The sequence below is a fragment of the Artemia sp. Qi Xiang Cuo genome, chromosome 11 (assembly GCF_049724085.1).
Source record: "Artemia sp. Qi Xiang Cuo chromosome 11, ASM4972408v1, whole genome shotgun sequence".
Lineage (NCBI taxonomy): Eukaryota > Metazoa > Arthropoda > Branchiopoda > Anostraca > Artemiidae > Artemia > Artemia sp. Qi Xiang Cuo.
This window is the reverse complement of record NC_142804.1, coordinates 31,133,152-31,155,721: the sequence shown is the minus strand read 5'-3', so window position 1 is coordinate 31,155,721 and position 22,570 is coordinate 31,133,152. Positions and strand designations below refer to the sequence as shown.

The 22,570-nt window shown below is 34.6% G+C and overlaps 1 protein-coding gene across 4 annotated transcripts in view; it reads left to right on the top strand.

The window, feature by feature from the left end:
• The window catches only part of LOC148946872 (TOX high mobility group box family member 4-like), a 140,327-nt gene extending 118,191 nt beyond the window's left edge, over positions 1 to 22,136 (top strand). For all 4 annotated transcript variants that reach the window (XM_089096684.1, XM_089096682.1, XM_089096683.1 and 1 more), the window contains exons 5-10: positions 7,874 to 8,009; positions 10,146 to 10,226; positions 11,185 to 11,655; positions 13,494 to 13,553; positions 17,718 to 17,926; positions 20,047 to 22,136. In XM_089096684.1, coding sequence (XP_088952810.1) covers positions 7,874 to 8,009; positions 10,146 to 10,226; positions 11,185 to 11,655; positions 13,494 to 13,553; positions 17,718 to 17,926; positions 20,047 to 20,119 — 1,030 coding nt within the window. In that variant the 3' untranslated portion in view covers positions 20,120 to 22,136. The remainder of the gene's footprint in view (positions 1 to 7,873; positions 8,010 to 10,145; positions 10,227 to 11,184; positions 11,656 to 13,493; positions 13,554 to 17,717; positions 17,927 to 20,046) is intronic.
• The last annotated feature ends 434 nt before the right edge of the window (positions 22,137 to 22,570 follow it).

Here is a 22,570-nt window from a genome sequence, read left to right as displayed (position 1 = left end):
ATAGCTGGGTCGACACCATTTTTCCGTAATTCTAGCATTATCTGCGCATGTATGCCCGAGTCATATGCGTGGCGTACGTCGTATTCACCAATAGCCAGTTATTCATTAGAAATGTGCGCATCTAACAGAACGTTTGCAACAACATGTAATGAGTGAGCGCATCCCATTCCTGACTGGAAACCAAATTGGTGGGGAGGTGCCTTGCAACACTTCCTAATGCCTCCTTTCATTAACATTTCAAAAAGCTTGCAAAAAAACAGAGGAAATAGTTATTTGTCTATAAGAAGAATGTTCTGTTGTTTCCTTTTTTCAGTACATGCGTTATGGATCCTAAGCAAAATAAATCTGGTACAACACCATGCGTCATAATAATCTGGTAAGCAATTGCAAGATGTTCAAATAAAAGAGGACTACCATTCAATAGCACATATATTATAGCACAAATATGATGTGCACATATTTTATCAGCACCACTTGACGATTTTTCTTTAATTTTTTGCACACTTCCCGGATTTGAATACTATTCACAACAAAATAATTTAACTCTTTAGTAAGGAGGAGACATAGTTGCTGATAAACCATTTGGTTTTTCGACTCATCTGGGGCTGCAAATTCCGCACTAAAATAATCAACGCATTCTTTTTCACCAATCGCACTGGAAATCGGATTATTGTACTCAGCAGGCTTTGCACGCAGATTCCAAATCAGATTAGTATTATCCATGATTTTCGACACAGTTTCAAGTTTTAAAGCACTACGATATCTATGCAGTTCTTTTGCAAATTTCCGCTTAGTAAAAATACGAATTTGATTGACTGCACCACTTTTAGGCCTGTCACACTCATGCCAAATCTGCAGCCAAAACTTGGCCGCAGCCTTTGCATTAACCAAATCGGAGTTTTGGGCCCATCCCTTTACTCGAGATGTACGGCACAATTCAACACTTGGAACAGCTGAGTTTTCAGCTATTTTTAAAGCATGGCATAATTCAGCAAAGTATAGGTTCATTTGCAGTCTTATTTCACTATCAGGTAAGTCAGCATTCCAGTGGAGCAGATGCAATGGGAACTTAATTTTTCCGAGGACTTCGTCATACTTTTGTTGGAATAAAGGGCGGGAGACCTTTTTACAGTCACTCACGAGTTTGGTTTAGGTTTCGGCGGGTATGCATTCACAGTACATGGGATAGGGACAGACAGGGGCAGATGGTCTGAGTACATTCGTCAAGTCCTACCTGTACGGTAGGTAGCTCAGCATTATAACTAATAGCGTGATCGATGTTAGACACAGACTGAGAGACGCTTATAAAAGAATATTGCTTGTTTTTTGTGGCTAGCTTGAATCCATTAGGAATTGAATTTAGAAGCACTTGGGCACCAGAGTTGCTGCTGTCTTCCATGTTACAGTTAAAGTCCCCCAAAATCACTAATGGTAAGCCGTTCCTTAGTACTGTCTTTATTGATTTTCTGAGTCTCGTGCAAGCGATGGCAAACGTTTGCTCCGAAACTATATTATTGTAATTAGTAGGCAAGTAAACATTGGCTACAATGATATCCCCACACTTAATAAGCTGGAAGTGTTCACTTTGCTGGAGACAGGCTGGGCGGAGGGGACTAGAATTGGAGATTCTAGCAAGCCCTCCTGAAGGACGTCCGTGGTTGCCGGATTTGCGTGCTGGCTGTATAATATAATGATCTGCAGAAAATTTTAGCAAGTTGACACTGGCTTCCGTGGAAAAATGTTCTTGGAGGTAAATAAGGTCATATTTCGTGGATAGATCACTAAGAAATGGCAATTTGTCCAGTACTTTACCATTCATATTCCAACAGTACACCTTGCAACCCATTATGATACAGGACGCATAGACGACTGTGCTTGATTAAATGGGCATGAGGCGTGGTAGCAATTGTGCTTTTTTGAGCTACAATTTGAACTCATTTGGGGCTTTTTACACTGGCTAACTCTTGAAGACATATGATCAGTGCCGCCACAGTGTGAGCACTTTTCTTGTTGGTTGCAGTTGACAGCGATATGACCAACACTGACATTTAAAGCAGCACCGGGGCAGGAAACGGAACTCATCAACCCTGAATTTTTTTAATCTGACTGCCTGAGGCTATAAATTTACGAATACTTCCTCCTCCCCCTCCCTTATTAAAGATTTTAACTGGTAAGTGCTAAATGCAACAATATCCCAAACTCAAACTGTCTGTAGTTACAATAATCGCTGTACACTTAGACCCAACACTTTAAACTTATGAGTCGAGGTGTAATTTAACTCGGGAAGGATGGTTCTCGATCAGGTCGTGGTAACGAACTGTAATTAAGGATCAACTCGGCTTAATAGTAATCGGAATTCTATTAAAAGGAGTTTTGATAGCACAAGATACATTAAAAGAATTGGCTTTTTACAGTGGATTCAGAATACATAAAATTCATCAAGTTTACCTTTCAAAACCTACGAGCCTGAGAAAAAATTAGCCAGGTTTTCGAAAAAGGGCGAAACACTCCCAAAAGCGCAAGTGATCTTCAAGAGAATTACACTGTCAGGTGTATTTCTCCTCTTGTGAATTTTCTGCAAGGGGCGAATTTTCTGCAAGGGGCGAGTTCCTGGGAAAGGGGATCAGCTGTACACCTAGGTTTACACTAGAACGCCTACAGAACTAATGTCGGGAGGAGCGATAATTTTAAAAATTTGTCATAACTTTCGTAATTTCCCTATGTACCCTTATTTAATTTGGAATAGTAATTATAACTCCGATGGAACAACAAATAATTTCCTTAAAAATAAAAGTTCGCGCTAAAAACAAAAGTAAGCGCTGGTACCGAATTGGTAACATCAAGGGCTATTCTCGTAAGAGCTTGGCATGGAAATGAACTGAAAACTTTTAATGACAATTAAATGAAAGCATACACACGACATTACAGATTGATATGTCCATAGTCTTTTCTTAGATGTCAGTAGCTACTGCTCCTCCTGTCCACCCAGTGACTGTTAATACCACTGTATATAAATATTATAACAGTAAGATCATGGCTCAGTAATTTTTGGTTACAACTTCCTCGGCGCGTACAAACGGCTCCTCCCATTTAATCTGCCATCATTGTTCCAGTGTATATTACCCTGGAACGTGTATTTTTGCAGAAACTTTCTCAAAATGCCTTTGAAACCAACTCGAGAATTCGAAACCTGCTTGTAATTCTTAAAAACTTCTAATAATAACATTGCACTACTAATTACCGATTTTTATAAATGTATTGGAAGGAATTAATTTAAAATTAGATTCTTTAAAACTTGGTATTACAAAGGCGAAGCCAAGTTTTCCGTTCAAGGGAAATCTGACTTGTCTACCTTTGAAAAAATCGAATGTCGCTTGTGTTTATACTTGTTTAAATGTTCTCCGGGGCACTTGCGTCTTGGTCCGGCTTTGTATAATGGTTGAGATAGGAAATGATCATACTGTATTATATTTATATACAGTGGGTAATACTTTGTGTGACGAGATAATAACATGACAAAAATTAAGTTCAACTATCTAAACCACTTTAACTATTTAAATAGAATTGGAATGGAACCAATTTTGGCATTCTCGAGAAAAACAAATCTTCTACCGGAATGTTTTTTATAGATCTTTTTTATTTTTCATTTTCAGAGTAAAGAAACTCTCTGTTTGTGTAAAAGTTCTTTTTCATATTTGTTTTTTATGTTTTTTTTCTTGCCGTTTTTCTAGCATTGTTCTTTCTTCTATTATCTTTTTTGCCTCAACTCTAGCAATCGATCAAGCTCTTTGATAGTGTCATTAGCCACTTCTTATAATTCAAAGGAAAAACTGTCTCTGTAATAGCGAAAATTTGTCGTGGACACACAATAAAACAATGTAATACTTAAGCAGAAAAGCTGAGTTTAACTAAATATAACCAAAATAAAATTGCTTTCGAAGAAAACATAAGGCGAGCAAAAATTAAATTGTATGATAACTCAAATTTGAGATGGACAAAAATTACTTTCAATGAATAAATCGGACACAAAACGAACGAAAAATCAATAATAAAGTCAAACATAAAACAGACAAAACGCCATTTTTGTTCTACTGAAACCTAAATATTTTGTAACGGTTTCTTTTTTATAATTATAACATTAAAAATTATGAAATTCCCGAAACTTCCAGGGAATAATATCATTATACATTAAACAGTCTACTTTCAATAGTTTTTTTTTTCAATAAATAATCAGAAGACAGTTTTTGAAGGAAAAAGAACATGTTTTTCGAAGAAAAGTAAAGGGTCATTTTAAAACATTAAGACTAGCGGAACTACTGTCCAATAATAATTCAAACTTAAACATACAGAAATTAAAATCAATAATCGAGTCAAACCTGACCAGAAATTCCAACAAACAGGACCAGGGCTACCCCTCTCAATTTTTCTAAAGGCCATATCGTCATTTGTGTTTTACTGAAATCAAAATGTATTTCAAAAATTTGCTTTTTTATCATTACAATTTCAGAAAAATCCAACGTAGCTGAAATTTCCAGGAATCAAAAACATTATGTGAAAAAGAATCAGTCTACTTTCATTATTTCTTTTCAGTCATCTTGAATATTATACCCATTTATATATTTTTCTTTGTTGATGTTGTAATAAATAGAAACTACAATGTTCAGAATATATATTGTTTCAATAAAACGCAAATGACACTCAAGCCGTTTGGAGGGCTTGGGGAAGACGAAGAATAGCACCATCCTTATTTGTAAAGCTTGATTAGCCCTGTGGTATTATTGTTTTGTTATCTTTTTGCTGATGCTATGACAAAGAAAAGCACACTGCTTGAAATACACATTGTTTTCAGTAAAGTGTAAATGACGCTATGTCCTTTAGAAAGTTTTGGCGGCAGTAGACCATTCCTGTTTGTGGTAATTTCTGTTCGTTTTTAGGATTCATTTATTCGTCCATAGAAGTTTCTGATGTTTGACGTGATCGTTTATTTAATAGCTGTTCGCTCTGGTTTTCATTTATTTATTGATAGTATTTTCCGTTCGTTTTAAGTTTAATTTATTATAGAACTTTATTTCCATTAGTTTTAATATGGCTCTTCACTTCCTTTGAAAAATATTTTTGAAAAGATTTTTTAAACTGATTTTGTTTGTTCTTAATTGACATAGAGTTATGGCTCTTAATATTAGGCATATTTGTAAAAAGTTGTTCCTTAAATGCTTTACCTCAATACTTGGCGTGAATAAATTCTTTACTGTAGGACTTTAAGTGCAAAGATGTTTAGGTGGATCGGAGGCATAACGTTATCAGCTGTCCCTTATCACAAAATTTAAAACCCCCTGGCCCTTCCCCATTTCTTCTCCTACGTAACCAGACTCCACCCCCCCCCCCCAGGCTCTTCCCAAGATATTGCAAATATAGTATTTTGATAAACTAGATGTTAGTGTCGTTTGGTTTAGTTTAACTGTCTTCTTTCAAGTCATAGTTTAACCTTCAGGTGCCCTCCATCCCCCTCCTCACCAAAACTCCCTGAAAGTTTTTACTTGATACCTCAAGCTGTTACCAAGATAGGGCAGATGCACCATTTTGATACTTGGCAATGCATAGGGTCTTTTGATTGGCCTCGATAACAAACTGCATGGATTATTCAGGAGCTTTTAGTGCAAAAATGTCATTCAGGAGCTTTTAGTGCAAAAATCTTTTTCTGGACCAGAGACGAAATTGTTTGGCCCCTTTTCCTCCCTGCAGCTCAAAACATCAAGTCTCCTTACTCCACTCTTCTCTTTTCTTTCCCCAAAAGTACCTGAGCATCAACTTTGGTCCCCAGTCGTTTATAAGATATTGAAGAAATGCTGTTGATAACCTTAAAAATTCAACTTCATCCCCCGATCTTTTCTCAATATTTTGCAGATAATGATTATGATAACCTAGTTGCAGCTAGTGTCTTTCGATTTAGTTGTACCCTCACCCCCACGCCATAGTTTAATGTCCACTGGCCTCATCCCCTCTCTAAACCTTCCCTGAAAGTTTCAACTTAGTACCTAAAACCGTTCCCCAAATATTGCCACTAGACCATTTTGACAAGCTAGAAAAACTTAGTGTCTTTTAATATACCTCACTTATTAACTATACAGAGATTGTAAATCCCAAAGGCGATTACAGTGCAAAAATGTTCTGGTGGATTAGAGACATAAGCTGGATATCCCCAATCCTCTCCCTCCAGCACAAAGATTTGAAATTTTCTCACCCCAACCTCCCCATCCCTTTGCTCAACAGCACCTCGGCTATTACAGAGAATTAGCTTCTCCTTTGAATGATTAAAAGTGGCTGATAGCACTATCAAAGAGCTTTCGGTTCTTAGAGTGGAGAGAAAAAGGAATAGAAAAAAAGACAATGCTAGAAAAAGGGCAAGAAGAGAGAAATATAGAGGAGACAAATACGAAAAAGAACTTTTAAAGAAAGAGAGGGATTCTTTAACGTATTATTTTTTTTAGCTTGGAACTTCCCAAACTTGAAAACAAACGATCTAAGGTAGATCTATGATAAAAAGCATACTTGTAGAAGGTTTAAATCAATACAAAGTCGAATTATGAAGTTTGTAAAGAGGAGAGAGAAGAAAGTAAACACATGCACTTTTACTTATAAACACAGAATCAGACAGTTGGCTTTAGGAATAGAAGAAAAAAATCATAGCAGGAAAAAAGAAAGAAGAAAAAAGAGAAAGAAACAAAGATAGGTTTTTATTTAGAACAATGACCAAAATTTAACGTAACGAATGTTTGCTCCACTAAAAGAGCCACTTGAAAGATATATTTCTGATAACTGAGGACATACTTGAGGAAATTAAGAAACTTGGGGCTACCAATTGGTCCCTGAAGTCTATAAAACTGGAGAAGCTCTAATAAAGTCCCTAAACCAGCTTTTATGTCCCTAAAAATCGCTTTCTGCAAGATTAAGCCGTGTTTTTGCTTCAGCCACGGAATCTTTTTAGTGGGCTAGTGTCCTGGAGACTAAAAAATAATTTTAAAGCTATAGTGTCCGGGTTTTCTGGATAATGATAGACCTGGAATTTTGGCACCAAAAATGTCCAACTATTATTATTGTCATGTAAATAATTATGATTGCAAAGACGACTAAAATTGCAGGCTTGTACTTTTTAACCGCAAAAATAAAACCCTTTGACATATATTAAAAACAGTAGCGGTAGACTTTTGGGGGTTGCAATAATCTACTTCTGAAGACAACAAGGCAATCATCCTTAGTTTTTAAGTAAAGGCACAAAATGTGTAGGCACAATTTACAACAAAAGGCAAAGGGGGGTAAGTAGTTAGGTAGTGTATCAGACAGGTAAATTTTAGACAAAGCCGGAGTTTGTTTCTTTTTTCTCAGAAGGAGGGGGAGGTAAATGTAGACTTTGCCGCCCCCTGCTGCACCATAGATATTGTAAATATTAAAATATTTGCTCCAAAATATTACAATTTAAGCTTGTTTTGTCTCCCCCGGGCGTGCCACCCGAGGCGGATGCCCCCTCTAGCCCCCCCCCTAGATCCGACCCTGATTTTACACTCTAGATACATCTACGTAAAAAAATGTGAGAAAACAGACGTGTTACTAGATCCTATTATCGTTCACAAAAAACTTACGTTTTCTTCAGGAACTTGAAAAAAAATCAAATAATTTACCTTGTATGGACATCATTTAAAACAAACCTGGTTTATATCTTAATAAGAACTTTGCCGAACTCGTGTGCCGGGTAAATTCAACCTCTGGCATCTAAAGAACTGGCTTCTATTCCACACTAAAAGCTACTGAAAAGTGATGTAAGACCCTCCTCCTTTATGTCTTAGTTTATTTTCTTCATTTATATTTACTTTTTCAGGCCTGTCTCTGCATACGCGTTATTTTTCCGAGACACCCAGGCTGCCATCAAAGGTCAGAATCCGAATGCCAGTTTTGGGGAAGTTTCGAAAATAGTTGCCTCTATGTGGGATGCATTGGATGCGGAACACAAGAATGTAAGTGTTTGCCGTCGTTCTTCAACCTATTGCGACAAGGTAGTTCAAATTAACAAAGCTGTTAAGTATCTATGACAGAGATTTAGTACAGTCAGGGATAATATGCGTACAAATCGCAGTTCGTTATTTTCTCTACTGGTTATTACTCTCAAGAAAAAAAATAAATGTTTTTTTTTTTTTTTTTTTTTATGATTTATTAATAACCGTGAGTCGTAATCTCCATTTTTAAATACAATCATATCGTTTGAGATAGCAAAACCGATTGAGATTGAACATATTTTTTTTTTTATTAGCCTATTAATATTTCTACCACTTCATTTTTGTATAATTGTGATAAAAAATGATCATTTCGATGCAATAAGCTGCAGAAACAATGTGAAACTTATTCGGGAAAAAATTGTGTTGCAAAGCATAACCAAACTATCTAAAAAGAAAATATTGGAAGTTATTCATGACGTTCAAAATAAAAAATAACCATTTTACGGAGTCAAGGGAATGAAATCTTGTTGTATATATATATATATATATATATATATATATATATATATATATATATATATATATATATATATATATATATATATATATATATATATATATATATAAAATATATATATATATATATATATATATATATATATATATATATATATATATATATATATATATATATATATATATATATATATTTTGAATAAACACAACACAAAAAAAATTCACTATTTTCATTTTTACCAATCCGAATGGGGAGTTTTCTAAATAAAGAAAAATGTCATTAATAAAGTCATTTTCTGAATAAAGAAAAAGATGTCGAGGCAAAGTAGAGCCAAAGTTAGATTGAATCACTGTTTTGATTGGATAACTTTACTTTTTCGTCATCGACTCATGGCACAAGGCACAATCGACTTTCGTCATTAACCAATCAATTCTCACTTTTTTTCTTGAAAAGTGGTAATTTGTGATTGGAACATAGTTAAATATAATTTTTAAGTTTGGGAATATGGTAGAAATTTTGCAAGGGGTCCACCAGAACCAGCAGAATTCTAAAAGGTGTCTATGAAAAAAAAACTAGTCGATTTTTCAAGGACTTAATCCGTTCAAGGGCGTACCAATTTCTTTTTTTTGGGGGGTGGGGAGGTTTACAAAAAAAAAACGCTTTGTAAATCGCATCAAAATTTTGTTTCCATGCATTTTTGCTTCTATTTTACGAGTCGGGCTGTAATTTCCGTGGGGGAGGGGGTTGAATCAAACTCGGCACCCATCTGGACTCGGTTTTGTCTTCGTTGAATTATTGAATTTTTCGATTGAACTTTTACGTTGAGCTGTATGGTTGTTGCAGTGCTGCAGTGCTGGCCAATTCTTCATGCCTAATTTCGTGTTAATTATTTGATACAGGATTGGGAGTCTAATATAGATGTTCACAGGCCTCACGTGTGAAGATAATCTAGAGTTTTGAATTGATGTTAACGCATGGGGACTTGTAGCCTCATAAACAAAAACTGAACTTTTTTTTTATTTATGATTATTCCTTGCTCAAAATAATGACTAGGATTTCTTCTTAAAAGTAAGAAAAAATATCCACTTACTTTATATTCAACGAGGGCAGAAAAAGTTGGAATTATGTATAAGAAAATAAATCACTAAAAATACAAAGGTTATTCAATCAACCCAGCTGACTAGCACATGTTAATCAAGGTTAGGAGAAACTCTTCACTTTCCCTAGTATTATGTTCAACCCAAATTCGTCCAAGGCTCAAAAACAGTTTTGGTAATAGAATGTCAGGGTTGAGTATGAAATTTCACTTCAAGGTCCTAGAACCTCAAGACTTTATTAGAAGATCCTTGAAGAACATTCCCCCCCAAAAAAAAATTTTCATTGAATTTATCCATCGTTTGAAAAGATTGACAGTCAAATTCGTTCTCTAACCTAACGGTATACGTAAATTTCGATATCTGTAAACTCAGCTACTCTCATCCCTTAAGACCTCCCCCTGTTTAAGTACAGCAAAACTGAGTTGCTTTCTGGATATACATTGGAACAAGCAATGGGTATCAATTTTAGCAACATAAGGTCTTCCTTGTAAAACATGGGCTTTAATTTTTGCTTGCATATATTGACTGTCTATTTATTTCCAGGTATACAAGAAGAAAACAGAAGCTGCAAAGAAAGACTATTTAAAACAGTTAGCTGCCTACCGTGCAACGTTAGTTTCTAAGGTATGTTAACTTACCTCAGAAAAAAAAACAGTATTGACAACGAAAAATGCTTACACAGCTCATACAGGGAGACATTACTATGAGTTAATCAAAAAGGCGTAACAGCAAAACAAGTTGTATTGTTAGACAAATTTTGATCTTTTGGGGAAAATTGTGCTTTTTTTTACTCCAACTGGGGTGAAATGAAAAGTTGGGCATCTCGGGATGGGATGGGAAGAAGTTATAAGTGAAGATTTATTCAAAGGAAATTAGAACTTGATGGGACACGAAGGAAAGAGAATGTAATGAGTAGATGAGAGTTGATTAGGAGCTTATGCAGCTGCTTTAGTAGCCTTAGGGGATTTAGTGATGTGATGAGTTGTTGGTAATAGTAACAGTAGTTAATATGAACTCATAGGATAAATATGGTGAAATGGGGTTTTATTCAGTTATATTGATAGCAAAATTCTCCTTCTACTAATGATCAAAATGTTCCAAAAACTTTTGGAGACTCTTCATTTTAATTGTGAAGATTAAAAACATAGATTAGAAACCAAAGTTAATTTGTATGGGGACAAAGGTTTTAAAAAGGACTGGCTATCAAAGTGGATCAGCTCCATCTCAAGAACTTTTCATTGTAAAAATAAGTTAGTGCGTTTATTTTAACTGTGAACCTTTGTTTTGTGAACCTGTGAACCTTTCATTTGGCTTTGTTTTTTTGTTGTTGTTTTTCGCTTTTTACTGGAATTTCTTTAAATTATCACAACAAATTATTCTTTTTTGTTCAAATTGTGCTCAAATTTAATCTTTTATCACAGTGACTCGAGGCAAATAAAAGCTTTAGTTCGACTGCTTTGAAAGGCAGTAGGTTAATCGCCAGCTGACTATTTTTGTTACATTTTTTTTTTCAGCAAGGTGCAAGTTAAATATATCATTATTGGTGATGTTGCATTTAGCTAATTGTCTCTATTTATTGCAGGGGAATGAACATGAGCAACAACCTCAACAGCAACAGTCTTTCAATAGACCAGGGCCAGGCTATGCCCAGTTCCCGCAATACGGACAATACGGACCTCCAAGCCACAGTCCACCTGGAATGAGTCATGTTCAACGCCAACAAATGATGGCTCATCAAGCTGCAATGAACCGTCATATTATGACTGGCCAGACGATGAACAATCAAATGGTAAATACTGGACAACAAATGGGCAATCCAGGCAATCAAGGATCACCAATGGGGAATCCTGGACAGCCAATGCATAGTGGCCAACAACATATAGGAATGATGCAGCAGCATATGGGAGGACAACAAGTTGGTCAGGGAATGGTTCCCAGTCCTGGTCAGCAAGGTCAAATGATGGGTCATAATTCTCCAGTTCAAGTCCCGAATAGATCTCCGAATAGTAGTAAAATGCAGGAACAACAACAGAACCAGCAACAACATAATCAGGTGATATTCCGTATCTTGCTTACTGCTTTTTATTGCTGAGGATATCAGTTAACGTAATTAAATAAAAACAACGTAATTTCACTTAAATTTAATTACGTGACGTAATTACGTAACATAATTTTAGCTAACAATTGAAAGTATAGATCATCTTATTATACCTTAATGCTCGTCATTTTATAAATCTTCATTTTTGTCGTCACTTTGCTCCCTCTTTCTTTTCTCCGTCTTTTTCCTTTTTTTCTTCTTTCAACTCTCTTGGTGAAACTTTAAAAGGGATGGAACCGTCGAATAAAGGGATCCTCATGCCTCTTCTCAAATTTAACAAAGCTGCTTTGTGGAACAAGCTTTTTCTAAGAGTTTTTTTTTTTTTTTTTTTTTTTTTTTTTTTTTTTTTTTTTTTTGCGCCTATGCTCGCTTTTGGCACTGGGTTATCATGAGTCGATGTCGTTTTTCTTTAGAAATCGTGCATCTAAGAGGTTGGCCTCAAGACGAAATTTAGTTTGAAGATCTCAAGGGCTTAGCATCAAGCAAGGTGGATGGTATAGGGAGTATATGTACTTTGAGTTATCCTCTTCCCTAAACAGTTAACGGCTATTCTCCATGAGAATAGAATGCAACAGGTTGCATTCGTCAACGCATATGCTGGGGATCGTAAATCAATGGATTCCAAAGAATTACTTGGATATAATGCAGTTTCTGAAGACCAAAACCAGATGAATACGTAAAAACAGTGCTCTCATAGTTGCTAAGACGCATTTTATGTATCAGCTAGAAGGTCAATTAGGGCTGGCTCTTTTGGTTGAATGCATTGTTTAGGCCTACAAGTAAAATATGATGAAAAAAAAATGAGAAGCCAAACTTGCTGAAAAAAAAACACAAATAGTGCATAGTAAGAATTCAGGTTTTGTAGGCAGGATCTGAGTCATTTCGTTACTAATTCCAAGGAACACCGACTAATCCAAGGAACACCGATGTTCCTTGGATTGGTTAGGGTCCAGGTTGTGATAGGGCACAGCGGTGACTCTTAGAAGCCAAATGAGTCTTCTTAATGGCCAATGGGGCCTATGATATCGCTGAAAGAGAAATAGCATTTATTTTGTAGTAATTTTTCAAGTTTGTAATTTGTTTGTATAAAAACAAAAATGATTTTTTCTTTAAACTCAATGATTTTTTCTTTTTTGGTTACTTCTTCAAAATTGATCAAAGTTCGCAACCTCTCATTAATATGGAACCTTCTTGAAATTTAGCATAGCCTATATATCTTTTGTACTGTTGAAACTCAAAACTTGAAAATGTGCAAACATTTAATTTTTTTGCGTTACAATGCGTCGCACCCTGAGTACGTAAAAGAACGTGTGTTAGACAGGATGTTAGAATCTATGTGAGTACTCCAAAATACTCACTGGTTGCGCGTTCTTGGAACCAAATATAGGCGGTTATGGTAGCCAAAGAACTATGGGCCCGTTTTAGCCAACAATTTTTACGAACGAATGTGTTTCTGTCAACCTATCTAGAATTGTAATTGAATTTCAGCATGATGTTCAAGTATTTGAAGTACGAATATAAAACTTGGAAATTTTTGTATGTTTGTTTTGAACGTTCAAGTGCTTTTTCACGTCTTTTTTTATGATTAGTGTTATATTTTTAAATACCGCTCCGAAGTATATGAATGGCGATAATGAGCTTTTGTGGCCTAAGTCTCTACTCAGTTTGGTGAATCAGTCTATCATGTTAATGTGAGTATGCGCATTGACAAAAATTGTACTAATGATTAGTATGGCGGAAACACGTCTCATTTTTGCTGCTATGTTTGTTTTATTTCATTTTACCTATTTTAGGCCATGGCAGCAATGCAGCAACAATCCCACCAGCAGCAGCAATATATGCAACATCAGCAGGTAATTAAAAGTTTGGAAGTTAATTTTTAAATAAAAGTGGATTTTCATTAAGTATACCCGTAGGTATTGATTTAATCAAGGTAGTATTCCTGGTTGTAATCATTCTGAAAAAGAAGAGTCCAAAACTAAGGGAATAAATGAAAACGAATTTCAGTCGTACGAAAAAAAACAAGCTTTTGTACGAAAAAAAATGCTTTTTGCTCATATGTTGTTGTATTTGAGGCAAATTTTGCTAATTAAATCACTTCTGAAAAAGTGTAACTTCTAACTGCTTTTCTATTTTTTATAAAGTCTGAAGGTAAAGTAAAACTATAAGGTAAAGTCTGAAATCAATCAATCAATATAAATCAATGTAAAATGAAAAAGTTAAGTAAACTAATGACCACTATTATATAGGCCACTAATATAAAGGTATGAAAGTGAGGAAAAACAACAGCCGCGACAAAAATGGGCGAGTTTAGAATATTTGAAATTAAAAAGGGATTCTAGAAGGAATTTTCTGCTTCTTACATGTCTCTTACCAAGATCTATACTCTTCACACACCTGTGCTATCCTACTCCTCTTCAATGGTCTTCAAAATAAAATTAAGTTGAGCCCTTTCTGGTTTTCCAAGGAAATCGTAAAGTAGTATAAACAGTTGTAGTATATATGAAATGTTCTTGCCCTTGGTGGTCCTGGGATTAAGGGCCAATTTTAGGGCAGATCAAAGGTTTTTCTGTCGACGGTGGAAGGCTCTGACACTTGGTAGAAGTATGTTTTTATACCCGAATATTGAAGCACCTAAATGTTACCATAATGCTTTGATTTTGCTTTTTTCGTTTTTTTTCTTAATCGCCCAATTTGTATATTCGTTTTTTTTTGTTTTTTTTCTCTCTCTTTTTTTTTTTGCAAAAACAAACTTCGCAGTCAATACAGAATAAAAGAAAACATTCAAAACCCGTTAATTACTTTTTAAGATTCCACATATATTTATTTATTATTAGGCCTACCATAACACAGAAAGCTTTCGCTGGTCGCGCAATATTCATTGGAAATAACAAGCGTTGTGAAATTAAAAAAGCGCCGGCTTTTTTAAGCATATATATATATATATATATATATATATATATATATATATATATATATATATATATATATATATATATATAATATAATAAATAATATATATATATATATATATATATATATATATATATATATATATATATATATATATATATATATATATATATATATATATATATATATATATATATATCTTCGCCGCAGACGCTTATACACTTTCTTAATAGATCTAAATCATGGCTACAACAATAGCCCTAACCTAGTTAAGAGCAAACCACAACTAAAAAAAAGTAGTGAGGAAAGTTTTTTTTTTTCAAAACGCGATGCAGGAATAATAAGTATTATATTTGTTTAACTTAATGCGAAAACAATTTATTGTTTATTGCGAAAACAATTTCTTGGGGATTTCCAAAAGGTGCTTGACCCCCACCTCACAAAAATGGCGGCAAATCAAAATGAAAGTGCATGATTGAAATCGCCATTTCGAAAAAAAACAAACTGGAGACTTGCAATCAGGACAGTATCCATGATTTTTTGGAGGGGGGAGGGCGTTAGCAAAGTAATTTTGTTTTGCGGGAGGGGGTAAGGGTCTTTACCTGCATTTTTTAGATTAATTTACGAGTTGATAGGATAGTTTTTAGTTTTTTCGGAGAATTAGTCTTTTTACCTGCATTTTTACACTCAATTTACGAGTCGGAGGATTTTCTTTTTTTTGGGGGGGGGGAACCAGTACCCCCCCTCCTCTCCCCATTGCCACCTCTATATGCCTTTGCTGACAGTCCCCCGCCTTGAAAAACTAGGAAAGCTGCTTTTTTGCTTGGGCGGTACTGATGTGTCTGTTTCTCCCTTGTGGGTGATCATATCAAACCAGTAGTCGTTGAATGGTGGGAGAGGGCTCATTTGAATGGAAATTGCAATACCTAGTGCCCTCTTTCAGTAACAAAAGAGATAACGCCATGGCAAAGTCACTTTTTTGTAATTTTATGCCATAAAACACTAATTTAATTTTTTTTTACTTTTTTTGCCAGGGCTAGCAGACTACCACAAGACTGTAGAAAGGTGTCTGACTGCTCATTTAAAACTTACTGCTCAGATTTAAAAGCTTTTTATAAATGCGTCTTAATAACTTCATTCCAAAGTAACATATGGCACCGAAAAAGGCTCTTTTTGATGCCATTTCCGGAGTGGAAAGGCTGAGAAGAATAACAGGGGTGTTATTGTAATCTCCATGGTCGAATACCCTTCATCGAAGATTCACAATCTGTATACTCCCCTACCAGCCAACTTCGTAAGGGAAAACTAAAAACGAGTTTTGCATAAAAGAACTGCCTAATGCAAAAGACTTCCATGTATTTATTTTTGTTTTTTCGAAAATAATTGAATTTTCGTCTGCAGCATCTCAATGATATTAGTGATTGCCTAATATACCCTTCGGGCTCTTAATGCATGTGTCAATCTTTTATATGTGTCAATCTCTTATGATCTTTTTATAAGGTGTTTGTTCTGCACGTTTAAAAAAAAAACTGAAATGTAACTAAAGAATTTTTAAGAAAAAAGAAAGTTGAAATTTAAAACGAGCAATGATCATTGTGCTGCAGAATAAGCAAGATATATCTTTGAAACTAGCTCAAATAAACTGATCCGTGGTATTTCCCATGTTTTTTTGAATTCTAAAAACTAGTGCTTTACTGAAAATTGAACGTGCTTGAAATTTTTCAGAAATTTATAATTTTACTAAAAGTTATTAATATCATGACCGTTGAAAAATTATTTAGAGCATAATAAATAATTTTTTTTATCTGGGGGCTGCAATTCTGCCCCTAAAAGAAAATCTTGTTTTTAGCGTTGGTTTTGTTGTGTTTTAATAAATTGTTTACTAAGAATAAGGGCGCTTAATTGTAGTGTTCAGCATGTGTTGTCTTTAAAACTGATGGGCTTAAAGCTAATTTAAGATAGTTTTGAAAATCTTGCGTTTTTGATTGGGCATTTGATTCCTTTTGGTTGATAAGTGTATTTTTGCAAAAATACGTCAAGTTATCTACAGATTGACTAAAAACCTCGTTTGGATTAAAAAAAACCTTTGACAGATCTCGGGGTAAATTTCTCCCAACCGTTTCTCCAGGGATGCGTGGAATGAAGGGCTAAATTGAAATTCCTGTCATTGATTTAGATTTACTGTTACGGATAGACAGTTTTGCGTAGGTTTAAGTAGTTTTTCATATTCAAGCTTGGTCACAACTACAGTTCATATTTTGAATGCTCTTAAGATGACAAAAAATTTCGCAAGCCGGCTGCGAATAAATTCAAAAATTTTCAAATTTGATGGAATGCGCAAATCAATAATGCCTACTACGAAGTATTATTAAAATTGTATACAATTTTATAAAGATGACAGTTCAATATGGAAATTAAGCTGTAAGTAGGGATTTCGTATTTCATGAAAGCAATGGAATGTTTAGCTCTTTTCTGTATGAGAATGTATGCAGACTTCATATAAGCCAAACATTTTTATGAATTTCGCTCTGTCCCCCCCCCCCTCTGCTCTCTCTCTCTTTTCTTTCTCTCGGCCACATGGTTAAATCTAAGTTAGTGCTTTCTAATGGCAAGAAAAGGCTAATGAGGTGGTCTTGAGAAGATGGATACTGCAGAAATTCAGAAGAGTAAAGATTAATTTGAAAAATGGATTGCAGTTAGTTTTTATTTTCTCGATGATGAATTGACTAATACAGGTGCCTGAATGACAAGAACGATTATCATGCACATACAATCATTATCTCTCCTATATTTTTTATTGGATCACCTTTTCTGGGGGATGATAGTCTATAATATTTGTAATATCTTAATAATATTTGATAACATCTTGATAATATATAAGAAATAGTTTGTACAATAAAACATTTTAGGTCCATTGAATTAAAAATTAAACAACAATTATGTTTGAATCAGCATTTATAGATAAATGATCTTCACGAGACAGCTGAATCCTTCGGTAACGACAGGTTATTTTGAAAACGATTGCATGTGACAAATATTATCAAGATTAACATTTGAAAGGAGTAATTTTGATTGTTCTATTTATTCGTCTCTGCTTTTTCTAGGCGATAGCTAACCATCAGCAGATGAGTATGCAACAATCAACAGTGAGTCCAAACTCTGCTGGACAAAATGGTCATCAGCACGCTCATCCTCATGGACCAGATGGCCACCCAACCCGTTGTATTCGAGCGGGATGCGTTAATCCGGCAGTTTTCAGCCCTGAATGGGATGACGAATATTGTTCCAATGAGTGCGTTGTTTCTCATTGCCGGTATGCATTTTTCATTTAAGGAAAAAAACAAGAAAGTAATATGTGGCAACCAGTCTCTGTGTATTGGGTTAATTTTCACCTCATTAGGGTATCCCACTTGAAAACCATGGGTACAATAGGAGAGTACCTATTCAACGTGGTATTGGTAATTTAAAGGTGCAATTTTTATATTTTGTCGATAACTCATGACTGTTTGTTTTATACCCTTAGCATTAAACTCCATACAATTCATCAGTTGGTCCGATTTGCTTTCGATTGCCTTATTTGTTGTTTTTATCCTCAATTTATTATGTCTTTTTCTGACTTGTGGTTTTCACTAGTTATTAAATTTTATTTTCTCCCTTTTCTCCTTAATGTTTCTTTGGCTGCTAAGTAGTAGTTGCTCTTTTTTCCTCACAAAGAGCAACAAAAAAAATAATGTGGGGCACAAACGACAACAAAAATGAAAATAGAATATAAAAAAAAACACAAAAAATGATTGCAAACACAACAGAGCAAAAAAGAAAGAGCAACAAAAAAAAATAATGTGGGGCACAAACGACAACAAAAATGTAAATAGAATATAAAACAACAAAAAATTATTGCAAACACTACAGAGCAAAAAAGAAAGAGCAACAAAAAAATGACTGCAAACACTATAGAGCAAAAAAGAGAGAGCAACAAAAAAAAATAATGTGGGGCACAAACGACAACAAAAATGTAAAAAGAATATAAAACAACAACAAAAAAATGACTGCAAACACTATAGAGCAAAAAAGAAACAGCAACAAAAAAAAAATAATGTGGGGCCCAAACGACAACAAAAATGTAAATAGAATATAAAAAAAAAAAAAAAAAAAAGACTGAAAACACTATAGAGCAAAAAAGAAAGAGCAACAAAAAAAATAATGTGGGGCACAAACGACAACAAAAATGAAAATAGAATATAAAACAACAACAAAAAAAATTACTGTAAACACTATAGAGCAAAAAAGAAAGAGCAACAAAAAAAAATAATGTGGGGCACAAACGACAACAAAAATGAAAATAGAATGTAAAACAACAACAAAAAAATGACTGTAAACACTATAGAGCAAAAAAGAAAGATTGGTTGACTTCCTTTGAAATTTATAGTCATAGTGCTCTGTAACTTTGAAAGTATAACAAAAAAAAAAAAATTTAAAATCACTACAAAAAAGGTGAATTTCAACTTTTAAGTAGTGCGTTGATGGGTAAGTTTTAAAAGTTTAACGTTTCAAAAACTGACAAGCTAGCATAAAGATCAATCTGGTATATCTTGTTACCTGGAAACATGTGGTACCGATTGGTACTGCTAAAGGTTTCTTTTTACAAAGTTACGAATACCTGAAAGTAAAAAGAAGGGACCGGGAAGGGTTACGCAGGCATGTACACAGATGACGAGGGCTTCAAACCTGCACCCTTTCCGTTTCTCCCGAAGCATCAATATATTTAAATGATGTTATGACATTCCTCGTATCAAGACCGTATCCAGGGGGGCTAAGGGGTTTGACCCCCCCCCCCCCGAAATGTTTGTCCAACTTATGAAAACTTAACAAAAATAAATAAAAACAAATTTTTGATGCGTTTTGAAAAGTTTTTTTTGTAGCTTCCCCCCCCCCCCGAAAAAAACACTGGATACGGCCCTACTTCATATGCTCCCTATTTTTAGCCTATTTTCGTCTTTTTAATAAGTACTCTCCTCTTTCCAAAAAAAGAACTTGAGCTTATGATTCTATCTGCAAATTAAGTAACTAAATGAGTGTATGTATGTTTGTCCCTTCCGGTTCATTTATTGATACTTTTCCTTCGAAATCCTTTAGTTGAAGCTGCATAATTTGTATTTTGACTCATTTATTTTTGATTAGTATTTTTGATTTATTTGACACCTTATCTCCTCAGGGGGTGGGGATGGGGTATTCCCTTTGAAGTTCAAACCTTAAGGTAAACCTTGAATATTTGTGTCGATGAGAGGCTTCTTTGGGTCCTTTTTTATGAGATGTTTATCGAAGAGGGGGGTGAGGGATGGTTTACTATTTTTTACCTCAGAGCAAAAACGTGTAAGTACTTAAAGCAGGTGTGTAAGAGGAAAATCAAAAATAATATTTTTTTTTTTTTTTTAGGGATGTATTTAACGCGTGGGTTGCATCAAATCAAGCCCAAGGAGGAAACAGTTACCCTGCTCCTGTGAAATAAATTGGTGATGCCTGTTTCTTCAACAAGTTTATATTATTAACTTGATATTATGCCATATAATCAATTTAGCTTAGGATATCGAAGTATTTCCAGGGGCCCCACCAGGATTTCTGAAGGTCAAATGACTAGCATCAGGATGGGTGTCGTTATTTCAAGTTTTACAAATTCTCTTAAAATTGCTCTTAAAAATATGATATTCATTGATAAGTAGTATCAAAAATCAATTCCAAAGTCGAAATATGAAGGTCGATAAAAAAAACAAAGCAAAAGAAACTACTAAATGTCGGGGTTTTAGTTACTCAGTTGTCGTCACTGAAAATTAATATTTTTTAAAGTTTTACGCTTTAAATTATATCTTTAAGTTTTATTTTTTTAACTTTACGGCTTTAACCCGAAAGGAATATTTTTAGATTTCGTTGTTTTTGAAGGAGCTTTCATCCAAATTTGACTTACATCTTGCCGCGCATGAATTTTGGCTTAATTTTTAGGGTATAGTGAGATAAGAACCATTTCAATATTTAACTTGCCTCTCATCGGCGAAACTGCTGAACTTGTGTTTTACGTTCAAGAATGGAACGAAATTAGCCAAAAATAAACATGAGACGCTAAACAGACCAGTAAGTCATTAGACAGAAAAGAAGAAGCGATGATTACTTCATATAAATAGTACTAAAACAAACTACTCAAATAGTTACAAAGCAAAAGAAGAAAAGAGGGAAAATGGTAATGTTTTGAAAATTATACAAAATTAAGCATGCGAGATGTCATAATAAGTTAGATTGTGTAAAGAAAAGGAAAGGACCAGCTAACAAGTAGCTTGATGAGAAAGGGGCAGAATTTTTTTTTAATCGGAAAAAAAAAATTATTTTCTTAATTTCGTGGACGTCATTGAAGGAACATACAAAAACTTAGGAGGAAACTAATCAATGACCTAACACTCTCTCCCTCTCCTCTCTCTCTCTCTCTCTCTCTCTCTCTCTCTCTCTCTCTCTCTCTCTCTCTCTCTCTCTCTCTCTCTCCCTCTCTCCCTTTCTTCTCTCTGAATCTCTCCCTTTCTTTCTCATCCTCTCTCTTTCTCTCGTCACCGAAGTTTTAGCGTTCAGGGAGAATATCTTAGGTCTTAGGTTCGATGATTAGCTAAAGCGGATGTTCAAAGATCTGACCGATTATCACCGCGATTAGTTTTTGTACTCGCGGTCATCTCAGGTGGGGTCAGCTGGAGGAAAGTTTTAGGGTGTTTGAAAAAGTTTACGCTAGGAATGTTAGGATTCTTTGTTCTCACTTCCTCTATTAGAGCTAAGACTGTTTCGAGGGGATGAATCGTAATACCTGTATAGCGGATTGTCAAAATAGATAATTCATTTGTTGAGCTGAATTGAATTTAAACTTATGACCATACTAATACAAGCCTTGCTAGTTACGTATTAATTTGCAATTTGTTTAAAAGCCTACTCATGAAAATATTACTGATTTTATAGGTTAACCAGAAATAATTTTGAACTATACGTTCGGTTTCTCCAGATTTAATAGGGGCGTGTTGATATAACTAATATTATTTGGGATGCCGGGTCATTATTAATTCAGCACCCTTTCCTATATTATGGATGGCAGCAATGCCCCCTCCACCTGGATGGGCCCTTGGCATATAATGTGAATTTATCTGATGTATTCCAAATGGACTTTAATAAAGCCAATTTGTTCTGGGTATGCAAAATCAGTTATGCGGTTCCATTATGGTTTCGATTTATTGTGTTTTATTAGTGAAAGTGAAAAGTGGAGACAATTTATTAATGAGAACTTTACTTCTTGTTAATTGTTTACTTATATTATAACGGTGCTATTGTTTTGATTTGTACTAGACATTTTTCGGGTTATTTTTTTTCTGATTATTGCAAGTGCATAACTATTTAGTATTTGATACTATTTAAGTTAGATAACATTTATTCTATGCGACAATAATTAATTTACTGTTGATACATTTCTTGTACAGTTTTGTCAATAGAAAAAAAAAATACAATCTCAGTGTAATAGTTTTACCGTTTTTATCGTATTTTATTTAGATTATATCTGATCTTATTTTCGAAAAAAATTATTTATCTCGTCTATCCGATGACCGGCGGTTTTAGGCGAGTAAATTTTAGCTCCCGAAAGCCATAGTATGTTGAACCATCTATGATAGGGGGATAACAGCAAAATTTGACTTTTACGGTAGAAAAGACGTTTTGATGTTCGAAGTCGTAGTGGTAAAGGTCGGAATGAACTGCTATAAAGATAATGTAAAAGAAGTAAAATGTAAAAAGAGGTATTATTATGTAACGGTCCTCTTATGGTTTGTGAGTTTGAGAAATGAAACAAAAACTAGGGGGTTGAGTTTTAATTTTTCAACTTTGCGGAGAGAAGTATTTGTGAGTTTGAGAAATGATGACGAGAAATGAAACGAAAACTAGGAGG